The sequence below is a fragment of the Vombatus ursinus genome, unplaced genomic scaffold (assembly GCF_900497805.2).
Source record: "Vombatus ursinus unplaced genomic scaffold, bare-nosed wombat genome assembly UNPS02014841.1, whole genome shotgun sequence".
Taxonomy (NCBI): Eukaryota; Metazoa; Chordata; class Mammalia; order Diprotodontia; family Vombatidae; genus Vombatus; species Vombatus ursinus.
This window is the reverse complement of record NW_020954619.1, coordinates 18,069,740-18,088,079: the sequence shown is the minus strand read 5'-3', so window position 1 is coordinate 18,088,079 and position 18,340 is coordinate 18,069,740. Positions and strand designations below refer to the sequence as shown.

Sequence of the window (18,340 nt, the reverse complement as noted above, 5' to 3'; positions counted from 1 at the left end):
TAGTATATATCATTTCCCCATGTAGTGTAAATTTAAATATACTTCCTTCTTGCCATCTGAAGTAATATTGCCCAACTTCCTTAAATCAATCAATCAATACACATTTTTTAAACATCTCCTATGAGTCAGGCACTTGGGTACAAAAGACAAAAATAGACCCTGCCCTAAAAAGGAGTTTACAATCTGTAGAGGGAGATAGGATATACATATGTATGCAAACTAAATACAAGGTAATTTTAAAGTTGGAGGCACTAGCAGATGGAGAAGGAGGAAAGATGTGGTTTTTGAGCTGAGCTGTGAAGGAATCAGGATTTTCAAAGAGGTGAGGTGAGGAGGGAATGCATTATGGACATGGTATGTTTAAAGGCAGGCAGCTAGGGGCGCAGTAGATAGGGTGCTGGACCTGAAGTCAGGAATACTCATCTTCTAGAGTTCAAAGCCAGCCTCAGACACTTTACTAGCTATAAGACCCTAGGCAAATCACTTAACCCTGTTTGCCTCAGTTCTACATCTTTAAAATGAGCTGGAGAAGGACATCGCAAACCACTCCAGTATCTTTATCAAGAAAACCCCAAAAGGAGTCACAAAGAATCAGACACGACTGAAAAATGACTTAAAAATGTTTAAAGGCAGAAAAATGGCAGATGGAATGTTATGTGTAAGGAAAATCAGTAAGGTACAATTTGGCTGGACTAAATTGTAAATGGTGGGTTTAATACATAATGACTGGAAAGGTAGATTTAATTCTGGTTAAAAAGAACTTTAAATGCAAAACTGAAGGTGTTCTTTTTTTTTCTTTGTTTTTGTTTTTTAATCCTAGAGTCAATAGGTAATAACTAGATTTACTGAGCTTAGGAGCTTAGGACTGACACCTGTCAGACCCATAGTTTGGGAATGCTACTTTGGTTATGATGTGAAGGGTGGTTTGAGGAGGAGAGGGACTTGAGGCAGGGACATCAGTCAGGAAGCTATTGAAATGCTTCAGGCAAGAGGTGGATAGAGGTGGTAATCATGTGACTAGAGAGGACATGAATTCCAGAGATGTTGTGGAGGTAGAAGTAACTTACTTGGCAACTAATTGAATTGGGCCCGGGGTGGGGGGGCGGGGGAGGGGAAGAAACCAAGAAGGAGCTAAGGATGACTTTGAGATTTTGAACCTGGGTGACTGGAAGTATACTGATGGCTTTAATAAAAATAGAATGACTCAAAATGGTAAATGAGAGTTTCTTTGACTAAAAAAAGGGATGGACTTTTAAACGTTAAGAAAGTCACTATCCTCACAACTTTTTTTTAACAGTCATAATGCAAACACATTGCTAGACTGAAAAATACAAATAAAAAGTGTTTTATGGAGACATAATAATGGCTTTATTGCTTGGAACATTATGCCCAATTCTCCACTCCATGTGATCAAGTCATACAGGAAGAGCTGTTGTATATAAATTCATTTTGAGGAGAATATTTTCATCCCCTACACACAGAATATAAAAAATAGCTTTCCTGCCTGGATCTTTACCTTCATGAGGAGTGCTGTCCCATAATGCCCTACAGTGGGTTTTTGGTGTCTTCCTTATGGTTATCACCAATAAAATATTTACATGATAACTTCCCCATGTTCTAATGCTCTGCAAGCATCCTTTGTATCTGTAAAAAAAAAAGAAGTAAAATAGAATCTGTTTAATACTGTAGTGCTTGTTCAGCCCATATGAATTTTCTTTAATAGTCACTATAAAACAGCTCCTAACTGGCAGGTCATATAACCCTCATTTAAATAATCATTCTGTGTAAAATTTACTATGTATTTATATTTTCTTTTTTTGTAGTTGGGAGACAGTGTAAAGAGATCAGTACTTTCAAGTAAAATCTGCATTGGTGGATTCACCACCAGGATCATATCCTGAGCTCTGCAGGTTCAAGACCCCTGTTTTATCAGGTCACATAGGAATGAAAGGCTCTGGGGGCCTCGTTCAAGCTGCCCAAACTCTAATAGACTAATAAAGCTGAATGCTGATATATTTATTGATACTGAGAAATAGGAGTACCATATAAACTAGAATACTACTGTTGGTTTATCAGTGCCTTCATTAGGGGAGGAAATTCCCCTTGGCAATCCATAATTATACCAGAATGTTGCTTAGCAAGTATAGGCTTGAAATAAGGGGAGTTGGATAACCCTAAAGTTTAGTGTGAATGTTACCATATAGATTCAAATACTTTTTTTTAGCAGTCAGGGAACCACTTCCTATAGATAGCACTGAAGATACATGAAAATTTTTTAGTATCTAGCTCTTTTTTCAGTATTTTTACGAGTTACCAAAACTTTTCATTACACCACTCATTCATGACAAAACAGTATATGGTGACTAAATAAGAGAGATGAAGAATAGATAAAACATAAACTCTTTGAGAGTAGGGATTGCTTCATTTTTTTCATTCTATCCTAGAAACTTGAGGGAGTATCACTATCCTAAATCCTTTTGAAATTGCAAAGCATATTATTCTAGCCTGCAAGAACAAATTTTTGTAGTCTTTGTACCTTTGAATTGATGTGTTTTTTACTAGTTAGAATTATCATAAAATTTATTAAAATATTTATTATTATTATATTATTTATTAAAATATACATGTAAGTGGAAAAATCTTTCCATTTCAAGTGAAAATGTGACATTTTGGGAATATGCTTATTACTAATAATTATAATGGTTAACATCTATATGGTGTCTTATAGTTTGTAAGGCACTTTGTATCACAATAGTCCTGTAATGTCAACAACCCAGGTATTATCTCCATTTGCATGATGCTTAGAACATACCTGCTTGCTGCATGATTATTGATTGACTGTAAGACATAGAAAGGGAAATATCATTACTGACTGCATAGATTATGGAAGACTATATTGAGAGAGATGAAATTTGAATAGCAAGTCAAAGTATATATAGCATTTCAATAGGTAGATAAGGAGAGGATATTCCCTGCATGAGACAAAGCCTTAGAAGTCAAATAGCATTGTATATATAAAGGGGAAATTGAGGTAGTACAAGTTGACTGGAGCACAAGTAGTGTATTAGAGAGAAACCATGTAGCATAAATTTAATGGTACAAAATTGGGATGATCCTTTAATGCTAGGGCTAAGAATTAGTTTAAATTCCATTTTCTCTGTCTCCCATACCTGGAATGCTTTCCTTCCCTGCCTTTTGGCTTCACTAGATTCCTTTAAGAACCAGCTAAAATCCCACCTTCTATGGGAAGATTTTCTCAGTCCCTCTTAATTCTAGTGCCTTCCCTCTGTTAATCATTTCATATTTATTTTGAAGGTATCATGTTTGTACATTTTGTCATTGAGTCATTTCAGGTCATGTCTGACTCTTTGTGACCTTTTTTGGTGTGTTCTTGGCAAAGATAGCGAATGAATTGCCATTTACTTCTCCAGCTTATTTTACAGATGACGAACTGAGGCAAACAAGTTTAAGTGGCTTGCCAAGGGTCCCAGAGTTAGTAAGTGTCTGAGGCTGGATTTGAATTCATGAGGATGAATCTTCCTGATTCCGAGCCTGGTGCTGTATCCACTGCATCACTAGTTGCCCATGTTTGTATATATTTATTTGTTGTTTCCCCTATTAGAGATTTTCAAGGGCAGGAAATGTCTTTTGCCTTTATTTGTGTCCCCAAAACTTAGCATGATGGCTGGTGCATAGTAGGCCCTTAATGAATTCTGACTGACCAACTGATAGACAATAAGGGAGCCTTTGCAAGGCTTTGAGTAGGGGAGTGTCATACCCAGATTTTCACAGTAGGAAGATTAATGAGGCAGTGATGCTGAGGGATAATTTGGAGGAGAAACGGAATAGAAATAGGGAAGCTAAACGTCTGGCAATGATGGACTGCACTACTGTAGTTACAGAAGAATTAGAGAGGAGGGGATGGATGGTTCTAAAAGATATTGTGATGTGAGTATCAACTGGATTTTGGCATGTTGGGATAGAGGGATAGTCAATGTTAACTTCAAGATTCAGAAAGTGGTCAATTGAGTGAATATTGGTATTAGTGACAGTAATAGCACAGTCCAAAGAGGGAACAGGTTTAAAGGAAAGATAAGATCAGTTCTGAATATATTGAGGTTCAAGTGTCCAATTCAAGTAAATAGTAGCTGCAGCTAGGTGGTACAGTGGATAAAGTACTGGACTTGGAGTCAAGAAGACTTGGATTGAAATCTAGTCTCAAACACTAGGGGAAAGAAAAAGAGAGAGAGAGAGAGGCAGAGACAGAGACAGAGAGAGAGAAGAGAGAGGCTGAGGGCAGAATATGAAGAAGCCAGGAACGAGAGAAAAGCTAAAGTGATCAGCTCCCTACTTAAAGCTTAAATCTTGTATAGGGTTAAGGAGAGTGGTGTAGAAAAGATCACTGGATTTTGGCCAAAAGGTGGTAACTAATGGGTTATGTGTATGGGACAAAAACAGTGGACTTTATATTGAAAAAAATTTATTTAGTCTGCAAAGCAGTCTAAATAGTTCATAAGTACCCAGGAACTATATGAACACAATTACAAAACATTTTTCATACAAATAAAGTCAGATCTAAATTATTGGAAAAACATCAGTTGCTCATGGGTAGGCTGAGCTAATATAATAAAAATGACAATTCTACCTAAGCTAATTTACTTATTCAGTGCCATACCAATCAAAAAGTTATTTTATAGAGTTAGAAAAAATAATAACAGGATTCATTTGGAAGAACAAAAGGTCCAGAATATCAAGGGAACTAATGAAAAGAAATGCAGGGGAAGGTGGCCTAGCCATTCCAGATCTTAAATTGTATTATAAAGCAGCAATCATCAAAACTGCTTGGTACTGGCTAAGAAATAGAATGGTGGATCAGTGGAATAGGTTAAGTATGCAAAACACAGTAGTCAATGACTGTAGTAATCTATTATTTGATAAACCCAAAGACCCCAGCTTCTGGGATAAGAACCCACTCTTTGACAAAAACTGCTGGGAAAACTGGGAAAGAGTATGGCAGAAATTAGGCGTAGATCAAAATCTCACAACATATACCAAAATAAAGTCAAAATGGGTTCGTGATTTAGATATACAGGCTGATACTGTAAGCAACTTGGGAGAACAAGGAATAGTTTACCTATCAGATTTATGGAGAACAGAAGAATTCATGACCAAACAGGAGATAGAGAACATTTCAAAAAGCAAAATGGATAACTTTGATTACATTAAATTGAAAAGCTTTTGCACAAACAAAGCCAATGCAACCAAGATTAGAAGGAAAGTAGAAAATTGGGAAAGAATTTTTACAACCAGTTTCTCTGATAAGGGCCTTATTTCTAAAATATATAGAGAGTTAAGTCAAATTTATAAGAATACAAGTCGTTCCCCAATTGATAAATGGTCAAAGGAAATGAACAGGCAGTTCTCAGATGAAGAAATTAAAGTCATCTATAGTCATATGAAAAAATGCTCAAAATCACTTAGAGATTTAGATTAGATAAATGCAAATCAAAACAACTCTGAGGTACCACATCCCACCTATCAGATTGGCCAAGATGACAAAACAAGAAAATGATAAATGTTAGAGAAGATGTGGGAAAATTGGAACACTAATGCATTGTTGGTGGAGTTGTGAAACAATCCAATCATTTTGGAGAACAATTTGGAACTATGCCCAAAGGGCTATAAAAATGTGCATATCCTTTGACCTAGCAATAGCACTTCTAGGGCTATATCCCAAAGAGATCATACAAATGGGAAAAGGACCCACATGAACACAAATATTTATAGCAGCTCTTTTTGTGGTGGTAAAGAATTGGAAATTGAGAGAATGCCCATCAATTGGGGAATGGCTGAACGAGTTGTGGTATATGAATGTCATGGAATACTATTGTGCTATAAGAAATGATGAACAGGCTGACTTCAGAAAAACTTGGAAAGACTTGTATGGTATGATGCTGAGTGAAGTGAGCAGAACCAGGAGAATGTTGTACACAATAACAGCCATGTTATGCGATGGCTAATATTGATAAATTTAGCCCTTCCCAGCAATACAAGGATCTAAGACATCTCTAAAGGCCTTGTGATGGAAAATGCTATCCACATCCAAAGAAAGAACTATGGAGTTTGAATGCAGATCAAAGCATACTATTTGCTATTTTTTTTTCTTCTGTTGAGTTTTGTTTCCTCTTTCTAGTGGTTCCTCCTATTGGTTCTAATTCTTCCTTACAACATCACTAATGTGAAAATATGTTTGATAGGAATGTATATGTATGGCCTATATCAGATTGTGTGCCATTTTGGGGAGAGAGGTGGAGAGGAAAGGGGAGAAAAATTTTAAACTCAAAAGCATATGGAAGTGATTGTTGATAAATCAAAATATATTAATTAAAAATAGTTCATAAGTTTTGGTTTTTGTTTGCATGCAGTCTTATGTAAGAAAGGAAAGAGACAGAAAGAAAAAAAATACTCAGAAAACAGAACCATCTTCATACAGTTGATCAAGACACTATTTAAAAAAAGTGCTAAAGCAGTTTTTTTCCTCTGTGGATGCTTACAAATTGCTCTTTTGTCTTTCAGGAGACTGAGCTCTTAGATCTCAGCCTTGTCAAGGATGCCAGATGTGGGAAACATGCCAGAGCCCCAAAGGTAGGAAGTGATTTTTATGATTTCCCAGATCCTACATTAAGTATTTAGCCAAGTAATGGTGTTAAATTATGGCTGTAACTAGAACATTTTTTCCCTTTCCTCATAAGAGGCAGTGTGCCATAGTAGATAGAAATCCAGTCTCAGATGTAATATAACTTGGTTCGTGTCCCACCTCTGACACAATGACTGTGTGATCACAGGCAAGTCACTCAGCCTATCATTGTTCTAAGAAATTCTGTAAGTTATACAGCACATTCTGACCTGCATTGATAGAGGAAATTTCCACATCTAGGAGTTCCCTGTACCAGTAAAATTCCTTTTTAAAAAGTATTTTATCTTCTCTTTAAAATAGGTTAAGCTTAAAAATTCGAAACTTATCTGATATTTCTCAGTGATTAACTTAGAAATGAGATCATTTGCACTTTCCCCTGTGCTGCTTTTCTGTGCCTCAGGCATGTCAAGTGAAATAAACTTCAGACATGATAAAAAAAATTACGGTGTCTCAAATACCTTCTAGTAAAGCTATCTTCACTAATGGAGGTGGGGAGAAGAAAAGAGGTTAGCTTCAAATTTCAAAAGATGATTTTGTTTATTTTATAATGAAATACAGTTCTAGTTTTGTATTAATTTGATTGAATTCTAGTTGTTTCTATTTTAGAATCCTCATACTGTAGATATGACAGACTCATTCCTTTTTTTTAGTACAGAACGCTTTAAAATATCTTATTGATGAATTCTTGCATTTCACTAATATACTAAGCTATGGAAATTATGGTAGCAAAGCCCAGGCATTCTCTGTAATTAGTAGGCTATTCATATCAAATGCAATTTCTAAAGACATTAACTACTTGATCAGATATACTTTATCTTGATAATACTGACAAAAAGGTATCTTAATCCTTTCATTCTTACTATCACTTACATCTGTTTTCATTGAGGCACTTGTCTACTTTTCATCTCATTCTTTCTTGAGATCATAATTATTTACTTGACAGAAAAACTGCTTTATTGCTATATAAATATATATAGCAAAGATATGAGGAAAGATAGTCATTTTAGAAAAATTATAAGTAATAGGGCTAGCCAAATTTTGTCTAAAGGAAATGCTCAGCTACCTTTTTTATCCCTGAAAGATATTTTAAAAATTCCATGAGAAAATTATCAGAATTATCCATGTGTCAGTGATAGAATTTCAGTAATTCTGATGCCCATTTCACACCAGATAATAATTTTCAGAATGAACTTCTTAGTAATGGTTCAGTAATATCTAATTTTTATTTTATATAGTTACCAGTAGATGAAAAATATGGACATCTTGCTTAAATAAATATTTTCTTTCCTCTGACAAAAATAGTTCAAACCAAGTTGTACTCAGCGTGTCGTTTTGTTGGTTTTTATTGATTATAGAAATATAAGATATAATTGTGCATTATTCAAAGTCATTGCCCTGCCCTCTTAGTAATGTAAGATAAAGTTATAGTCAAGGACAGCTTTTTGCACCCCCCTGAACAACTCAGATATGCTCTTGGACTCAGCAGCAATAGGAATCAATTAAGCTTTTATGATATTGCCCATTGTAGAATCCTTTCCATTTGGATTTGTCTGTTTTTTATTATAATACCCAGTGTCATAACTGTCATGACTACCCATTAAATGTTTTATTAATCATGAATGATTCTCGACAAATGGCACAGGGATATGGAATGTGTTTTGCTTAATAAACTCATCTTAGATCTTAGAACACCTCCTTGGGTCTGCCTTCAACATTCAATTTGCCAAACTCTTTCTGTCTTATTAGTACAAATATTGAAACCAGCTAACTATTAAAGCCCTAATGTGGTCCCAGTGGGGGAAGGTAGCAAGTTCTGAAATGATCTTCTACTAGTATTTCAAACAAACGAGATAATTGTTACTTAGCTAAACAATATTCTTTTTATGTGGTCATTAGTGGTCATTAATTATTAGTGGTCATTAGCGGTCATTAATAAAAAAAAACTAACAACTTATGTTTGAACTTTCCAAGTGTTTGTAAACATCATAAAACTTATATACCTAGACTTCTTGTAGCAAAAAATTTGGAACTAAGTGATAGAGGACATTCTGTAAGTACGTTTATCTACCTTTGACCACCAAAGAATCACTTTTCAAAGGCTGCTTTTTCAATTTGATTTGATTTTTATTCTCATGCCAGTCATCAAGATATGATTTAAACAAATAAATTTTGTAAGTGAAGAAAAAACAAAATTCTATTCATCTTCTAAATAAAACTTAAAAAAAGACAAACATATGTACTTATTCTTGATTGTCATTCATTTTAAGTTTCAAGCTTCCAAAAGGCCAAGCCGTGTAACTGATGCATTATCCTTTTGTATATTCTTCAATTCCAAAATCTGTTTGTTTATATCATACCTTTCTGCCTTGTGTTGGGACAAATTGTTATCTGATCTTGACTTGCTAGTGTAAAATATAATACTTCTGAGGTTTAAAAAGATTCAGGAAGTTCCAGTGACTAAACAGACTTTTTTGAAATGAGAGTCCTCATTCCAAGCACTCATGCTGAAAAAGGTGCTTGCATGAAGTGGAGTCTTAGGAGGATTTTGTATAAGGGGAACACCAGTGTCATAATGGCACATTATAGAAGAAAGCCTAGAGTAGGAGGTTGATGACTCATGCTAAAGAAGAAAGAACATAAAAGGAGAGGCAAAGAGATAAATTATAGCAGATGATCTGGTAGAAATAAAAATCTGACATGACAAGCCACTGACAACTGTATGGGGTCTTTAAGTAGGGTTATCACATATTCAGAATAATTTAAGATTTTATTACCTTTTGCCTGGGCTATTAAAATAGCGTTGTGGTTCATTTCCCTGACTCAAGCCTTTCTCTCCTCCAATCTATCCCCTAGTCTGCCAAAGTCTTGGGTGTGTGTGTGTGTGTGTTTAGTTTGTTTGTGTTTAGCTCAGGTCTGACCCTGACATAACCAATGCTTTATCCCCACTCAATTAACTTCAGTGACTATTATATCCAGGATCAAATATAAAATTCTCTGTTTGGCTTTTAAAGCTCTCCATAACCTTGTTTCTCCCCATCTTTTCCAGTCTTCTTGCATTTTACTACTCTCTACATAATCCACTGCCACTTGATGTAACTGACATACAACAGTACATCTCTCAAATCCACACCTTTTGACTGGCTATCTACTTCCCTGAAATGTTTTTGCTTCTTTGTCAGCCTCTTAGCTTCCCTACCTTCCTTCAACCCTCACTTCAAATCCCATCATCTGCTGGAAGCCCTTCCTAGTCTCTGGTCCCCGTGGATACCAATACTGTCTCCTCTGAGATTACATTTCATTTATTCTATATTATATATGTGCCTAGCTATTTACATGTTGTGTTCTCAGTTATAATGTGACCTCCTTCAATTTTATTATATACAGGGACCAATTTTGTTGATAGTGATTTGTTTCAGCATCACTTAGCATAGTGTCTAGTACATAGTAAGCACTTAATAAATATTTGATTTATCAATTAATGCATAGATACAATGCTTATCAAATTTCATAACGACACAAAACTGGGAAGGTTAGCTAACACACTGCTTAATGATCAAGAGGCAAAAGATCTTGATATGCCAGAACAAGGGATTGAATAAAATGAAAGTTATAAATACAAAAAAATTGTATTTAGGTTCAAAAAGCAATGCATTAATTGCAAGGAGAGGCATGATTAGGCAATGGTGAAACTACAAAGGATTTTTGTTTTTTAATGGACTGCAATCTCCATATGAGCTGACCTTGTCAGTCAAAAAACCTAATGTAATATTAAGTTGCATTTATAGCCAGAGATTAGAAGAATAAAGAGGTGAGGATCTGGCTGTACTTTGGAATGGTCATACCACTCTGGAATATTTTGTTCAGTTCCTGAAGCCGTATTTTAGAAAGGACATTGATTATCTAGGCGTTGAGAGGCATTGAGGTAATTCTGTATGTGGATTAGTTGGGGAAATTTGAAATATTTAGACTTTAAAATGAGAAATCTTAAGGTATGATAGCCATCTTCAAGTATTTAAAGGGCTGTCAAATGAAAAAGGGGGGGTACATTCATTCTGGTAGCCCCAGAGGGCAAAATTAGGAACAACAAATGGAATTTGCAAATAGGCAAATTTAAGTATCATATGAAGACATATTTGCTAACAGAGCTATCAAAAATGGAAATAGGTTGACCCAAAAGGTAGTGGTTTATCCTAACTGGGAATCATGAATACAATGTTGGCCTACGACTTCTTGGACATATTGTAGATTTCCCTCCCCCTCTCCCCCCAGGAATGTGTTGGGCTAGATGGCCACCAGCATACCTCCAGCTCTAAAATTTTGTTATTCTGTGAAGGTTGACATTCATGACCTACATCATGTGTGTTATGGTTTTGTTTTCAATTATCTAGGCATTTTAGTTATCCATGTTTTCCTCAGTACTTTTTAGATTTTAAGATTTGGTCTGAAGTACACACTCCTTGATCTGAAATGATCTCATTATAGGAAACAGACGACTTCAAGGCATGTCACACAACAAAGTCCATAAATCTCGACTAACCGGCCTTTAATATTGCCCTTAAAACATTATATAACCTTATTATGACTTTTTGACAGCTTGTTCTTACAGCTAGCAGTTGTTAATTTTTACCTTTACAATGTTGCTGTTATATAAATTGCTCCCTTGGTCCTCCTTTTTTCACTCATCATACATCTTCCCAGAGTTGCTTATTTTTTTATCAAAATCTCCTACTTTTCTTGTGATAGTTTTCATTGATATCTATTCATCTTTTCAACAAATATTGGTTAAGGACTTACTATATTCAAGACCTCAGAAAATGTGCAAGTTGTACATTTATTGTTAGAATTCAAATTTCAAAAGTACTAATAAAATTCCTGTTCTCCCTGACTTAAACTTAAAATCTTTAGCCTCTGAGACAAGCAGAGACCATAATGATCATTTAGTCCAGGAGTTCTTAACCTATTTTTGTATCTTTAACCCCTTTGACAGTCTGATGAAGACTGTTGATTCCTTTTCAAAACAATGTTTTTAAAAGTATAAAATAAAAACAAGGGTTTTTGTAACTGCAGGGTTACAAAGGAACAAGTATATTGGAATAAAGATGGTATTGCTTTTCTAGTCCAGGTTCATGGACCCCATAAAATCTATCCATGGACCGCTGTGGGATACCTGGACCCCAACTTAAAAAACCCTTATTTAGTCAAATGCTCTTATTTTACAGATGAGAAAACCGAGGCATGAGAGTTGACGGGCCTTGCCAAGAATCCCAGAGCTAATAAAAAACAGAGAGAGTATCTGAACCCATGTACTCAGACACTACTACACCATGACGTCTCTCAGAATTAAGAGAATCAGAATGTTAGAGAAGGAAAAAATCTGAGAGACCTTCTAATCTAGTACCCTTATTTTTTGCTGAGAAAACAGGCCCAGAGCATTGAAATTATTACACAAGGTCCCATAACTCTACTATTGTTGGAGTAGTGTGGACTCAGCAAAGAGTAGGTCATACATCTAACAGGTGAGGCAATAAAAAATCTCTGGCTTATATTATTTCAATACTGAAATAATTTTGTATTGCTAAGAGAAATGAAAATTTGGAGCTGACAACATTTAATGAGGCAGATAATGAACTATGTTATCACCTAAAGTCAATTAACAAACTAAACTTGTGTGAGTTAAAAAAGAGAAGTCCCAATTGGATCATAAAATCACAGATTTACATTGAGAAGAGACTTCAGAGGCCATATAGTTTAACTTCCCAAATTTACGTCTGAGGGACCTGAAGCTAAGGGAAGTTAAGTGCATTGTCCAAGGTCATACAGGTATTTTCTTGAATAGCTTCACCCCTCATCATTTGGTAGTTACACAAAATTAATGAAGATTCTTTTAATATTAGTTAAAATATTAGCATTGGCAATATTGCCCCCAAAGTCCTAAATCAATTTTGAATCCAAATAATAGTGATAATTGTATTACATCCTTTTAAAAAAATATCCATGCCACTGTTCTTTATTTTCACATACAACTAAGAATTTTCTGGATTTTACTAACAAATTATTTCCATCCTAAGTTAAACTATTCCACATGCTTACTTGAGAAAGTCATTCAGTAAAAGAAAAGGACAAATTGTATAAAGCTAATTCTCAGCCATAATTCTATATAAACAATTAGGGAAGGTTAAATTCTACATGGTAAGTAGATAATAAATGATTTTGTATCTGGTGTCTCCATCTTGTGAAACCTTGGCCACAAATTTTGTGTTAATTTTTAAGGGTGAAGGAAGAAGAAAATTATCTTTAAAAAACTTTATTTACTAATATTCTTACATCTGTGGGTCTACAAGTATATCAATTCTTTGTTATTCAAAATCAGGTGGTGATTATATATACATATACATGATAGTATATGAAATATATATATATATATATATATATGCGCATATATATGTAATGTGGGAGACATTGCAACAAATGAAGAAATTACTAAATTTAAATTTATGGATTTTTCCTTCCATTTGCTTTCAGAGGTGGATTTATATGTTTTTATCCAGGTATAAATTACAACCAATAGTTCCTTTTCATGTTCATTAAATTCTACTGATGTCAGTAGTTTCCTTGGAAACAAAAACCTTTATGCAACTAGTCAGAGGTTTGGTAGCAATAATATTAGGATGCTGATGAGAGTAAGAAATAGTTCCTTTGGCAGATGTTTTCATTGAAAACTTTGATCCATTTATCTTCTCTCATTTCATAGCTACAAATGAAAATGTTAAAATGGATGGTAGCAATATCATAGCATCTTTCCTAAAGGTCTAAAATCTCTTACTAATCATTTATATAACATGTATGCCAAGTATTTTCCTAAAAATGGTAAAATTTTGTTATAGCTGGTATAGATACTAGCCATTGATATAGTAACTATTTCTCCTACATTAGCATTTAAATCCTCTAAGCTTATCACAACCAAATATTTTATTTATGTGTATCCATATATAATAAGACATTAAAATTACTCATCTACTATATATAGCTATTAAGGATTATACGTCATTCTATAGCATCAGGTGTCTAATCTAAGTATCTGCTTTGCCCTTTTGGTTGTTGTGAAGTTCAATCTTTTAAAAAAAGTATATAGAAGGCTTTTATGAACCTTATAGCAACGTGTAAATGCTAGTCTCAATAATACTAATATACCACAGAGTGCCAAAAAGTGAATCATTATTACTAACTATAAACAAAAATAATATAATCATTATTGAAATCCTTTCCTGATTTTGAAAAAATGCCTAAGTTGTGAGAGCATATATGCCTTAGGAATTGCTGGAACCATAGCCCTCAGTTATCTACGAAAAGATTAGGTTAATAACTTCTTCAGGTAACTGAGAGCCTTGAGCTATTTTGAATTACCCTACTAAGGACAATTACATTCTCTGAGTGGCTTCTCATGTTGTCCAGATGGAGTCTTTTAGTTCTAATTAGTGAGCACAGTACTCTCTACCAGTACCACTACCTAATAGCCAGGACCCTTGACATTAATTAGGATATTCTTAACATTGCTTCTCTTGATCTGGTAGGATTTAGAGCCCATGAGCATAGTAAGAGGAAACCAAAACAGGGATTCTTCCTTTCTGTTGCTATATGAGGAAAAGAAACACCTCTTCCTTACATGTTTTTTTTTAAAATAACATTCCTCCTTTTATTCAACTACAATGAAAACCACGACACAAAGTTGTTTATAACTCTGTTGAGTATCCCTTGTCTAAGAGACTACTTCTTAGAGACTAAACAATTTCCAGAATTTTTTCTGAAATTTACTTTCCTTAACTACGTAAATGAAATTATTCAAATAAGATAGATCTCTCAGCCACTTGTACTAGTTATCAATCCCCTCTGAAGGCTGGTAACTGCAGACTGAGTCTTTACTAGTTTCTTGTAATTTTTACTAATTTGCTTCTTTCCTACTAGAGAATGAAATGGCAAACCACTCCAGTACCTTTGCTAAGAAAACCCCATGGACAGTGTTGGTGTGTTATGGTCCGTAGGATCACAGAATCAGAAACTACTGAACAACAACAGCAAAGACGTACATGCCTTCAGACCTCTGACAGCTTTCAAAGCCAGTTAAGGGAAAGAGGGTCGTACAATGTTTATAATGTTTTAATAACAATAGCAACAATAATAGTGATAATAATAAAATAATAATTTACCTTATGAAAGCACTTTTCCCACAATTCTGTGGGTATCCGTAGGTATCCTGAGAAAGTACATTATAAACCTGAAAAACTGTAAGAGTATGAACTATGATTATTATATTACTAAATACTAAATACTATGCTTATTATTTATAATTATGAGAGAATCATGTCATTCTCTTATTTCCAATGAGGAAACATTGGCAGAGGGAGGACAAGTAAGTTACTTAGGGTCAGACAAACAGATTTAAAGTCTAGGCTTTGTATTCTAAGACTCCATTGTACGACATCACCATCATGTTATTAGTAGATGAAACTTACACAAGCTAAGAACGTGGTTCAGGAGTTGGACAATTCAAAGACATGATATATAAAGCATGTAAAGGCCTCTGTACACACCCTAAGACTGGATAAATAACTATTGTTTATTTCATCAGGTGTATTTGAGTAAATCACATTTATTTGACGTGAATAGTAGAGTTGTATTTTGGATCCTTAAACGTTTTCAGAATGCAACTGTTCGCCATCTTGTGGTGAAGACTGGTATCAAGTTCTTATCATCATAAAAAAAGACTGACAAATCTAATTAGGAAAGCATTTATCTTAGACGAGTCACATTTTCCTCTGTGCCTGTCCACCAATCCCCATACCCACATGTGGATAGATTTTTTTATACTGAAAATCTTTTTATACTGAAAATCTTTATCTTATATACACTACATTCTGTGAAAGTTTGGGGGACATCAGAATGTTCAAAATCTTACAGAAAAGGATAGAACAAGATCATGAACAGTATTCTTTCATCAAACAAGGAGAAATAAAAGTCAAGGGACAAAGCCTGGCAATTAAGCTAAATGATCAAAAGGGCATTGGAGGGGTGGCAAAGTATATAGAGGGCTGGATTTGGAGCCAGGAAGACCTGAATTCAAATCACACCTCAGGTAATTTTTAGCTGTGTGACCCTGAGCAAGTCATTAAACTTCTCTTGATGTCAGTTTCCTCATATGTAAAATAGGAAACACCTAAAATGTGAGCAACTACCTCATAGGGTTGTTAGGAAAATCACATGAGACAACATATCTAAAGTACTTTCCAGGCCTTAGGGATGTATGTAAATACTAGTTATAATTTTATTGTTATCATTACTTAAGTGTGAAACTAGGAGAATAGAGAGAAAAATAGAATCAACCTATAAAGACTCATTTCATCTTTTCTTCATCAATTACAGTGGATCCACACCACAGCATCCACTGTGCTGCATTACGAAATAGAAATGGCACTGAAGAAAACAAAGATTAAATAGGTACAAAGGAAATCCTTGCTGGAGGCAACACAATTTGTTGGGAATGGAGGCATTGGTTCTTAGGAGATCTGAAAGAGGGAAAAACACCAAAGACTTAACTTTTTTTTTCAAACTTAACGCTTACATAAAAACAGGCTGCATGATGTATTAAATAGAGATCTGGCCTCAATGCCAGGAAGACCTGGGTTTAAGGAGTTTCCTTACCCCAGAGTACCATGTACCAGTGAAATCACAAGTCTACTTTCTATCCCTATCCTTATCCCAAGCACTAGAAAGGGGCATTGACAATGTGCCAATATTAAATGTCCTGTATGACTACTTTTCTTATGTGTCCTATATGACCACTATGAAATCTTTGTAAGTATAATCAGCACACATATCAAGGGCATCTGTAGTGGACACAGAAGAATTGGCAGGTTTTCACATATAATGTCTCATGGTAGACCACATCTTTTCAGTGGCAAAACTGATTCAAAGCTGTAGAAAATAAAAGTTCCGTTCTTTATTATTTTTAATTACAAAAAAGTAACTGATTCATTAAAAAAAAGTCCATTTACAAGTTCTTCTGCAACAAGTTATCTCACAGGCATATGAGAAAATGTAATATTTTTGAAGGCTGTAGCAACTGTGAAAATATCTGATGATCTCGTAATTATTAATCTAAAGTAAAGCACAAGAGGAGGAGATGTCAAAGGTGTTTATCAGAGCCGTGGAAGATGTAAAAATAATTCATCAAATGCTATCCACATCCAGAGAAAAGTACTATGGAGTCTGAATGCAAATCAAAGTATACTATTTGCTCTTTCTCTCTCTCTTTTATTTTGTTTCTTCTTTCTCATGGTTCCTCCCATTGGTTCTAATTCTTCTTTATAACATGACTAATGTGAAAATATGTTTAATATGAGTGTATATATAGAGGCTGTATCAGATCGCATGCAGTCTTGCAATGGGAGGGGAGGAGGGGGAGAAAATTTAGAACTCAAAATCTTACAGAAGTGAATGTTGAAAACTAAAAAATAATTAATTAATTTTTTAAAAAATCATCCAGCAAAGACTTCATAGGGAAGGAAAATTCTCAATACACAGTGAGGCCCTCCAATTTGCACATAATATCACTCATATCAAACCCTGCTTTGTTGCTGAGCCTCCTAAATGAGCTCTGTCAACTCCTTTTTTATCCCCAATACTTAGTACAATGCCTGGCATATAGTTGTTACTTAATAAATATTTATTGACTGATTTTTTTTTTGGCTAAGCAATGGGGTTAAGTACTTGCTCAAGGTCACACAGCTAGTAAGTGTCAAGTGTCTGAGGCTGGATTTGAACTCAGGTCCTCCTGACTCCAAGGCTGGAGCTCTGTCCATTGTGCCACCTAGCTGCCTCTGATAAATTTCTTTTTAAGACATGTTTATATTTAGAAATGCTGATTTATCCTTGGCTACATTTCAAATGAGCTGCACAAGTATAAAGGAATCAGAAATTAAATACAAAAATGATTGATACTCATTACTAAGCCAAAACCACAATAAACATTATGCAAGTGCGTAGTTCAGCTCTTCATTATCTCTCACCTCTACTACTGCAAAACCCTCCTATTTGTTTTCTCTACTTCACGTTTCTCTTCACTTGAAACCATACTGTACCCAGATATCTTCAATAGAAGTAGACAACTGACACCTTATCATAGAAAACTCACAAATCAGAAAATACCTGGATTTACAATCTAGTATTAAACTTAGTTACAATTTTTATACCTTGTCACATAACTTCCATACTTCTTTTCATTAACTGAGATCTATACAAGAATGCATAAAATGGAAAATCATCACAGAGCAAAATGATTACAGAGCTGTCACTAAGGCTTAAGTTTTCCCTTGTTTGAAACAAAGGCCAGTGCACAGAACAGATCATGTCACGTGAAGCAGAGAAGAAAACTCTCTCTCACTAAGACAGACATATGAAATACTTATAAATTAATGAGAAATTTTTGTTACTTTATAGGCAGATAGACATTTACCTTTTCATGCACAATAAACAAACAACTAATCCATTTGAAGGTATATATAAAAATGACAGACTTAGAGAACTTTTTTTCTTTTCTTTTTTTCTTTCTTTCTTTCTTTCTTTCTTTCTTTCTTTCTTTCTTTCTTT

General features: G+C 34.6%; 1 protein-coding gene across 2 annotated transcripts in view; it reads left to right on the top strand.

Moving 5' to 3' along the window:
* PLCB1 (phospholipase C beta 1) overlaps positions 1 to 18,340 on the top strand; it is an 840,557-nt gene that overhangs the window by 249,119 nt on the left and 573,098 nt on the right. For both annotated transcript variants that reach the window (XM_027840410.1, XM_027840412.1), the window contains exon 3: positions 6,577 to 6,645. In XM_027840410.1, coding sequence (XP_027696211.1) covers positions 6,577 to 6,645 — 69 coding nt within the window. The remainder of the gene's footprint in view (positions 1 to 6,576; positions 6,646 to 18,340) is intronic.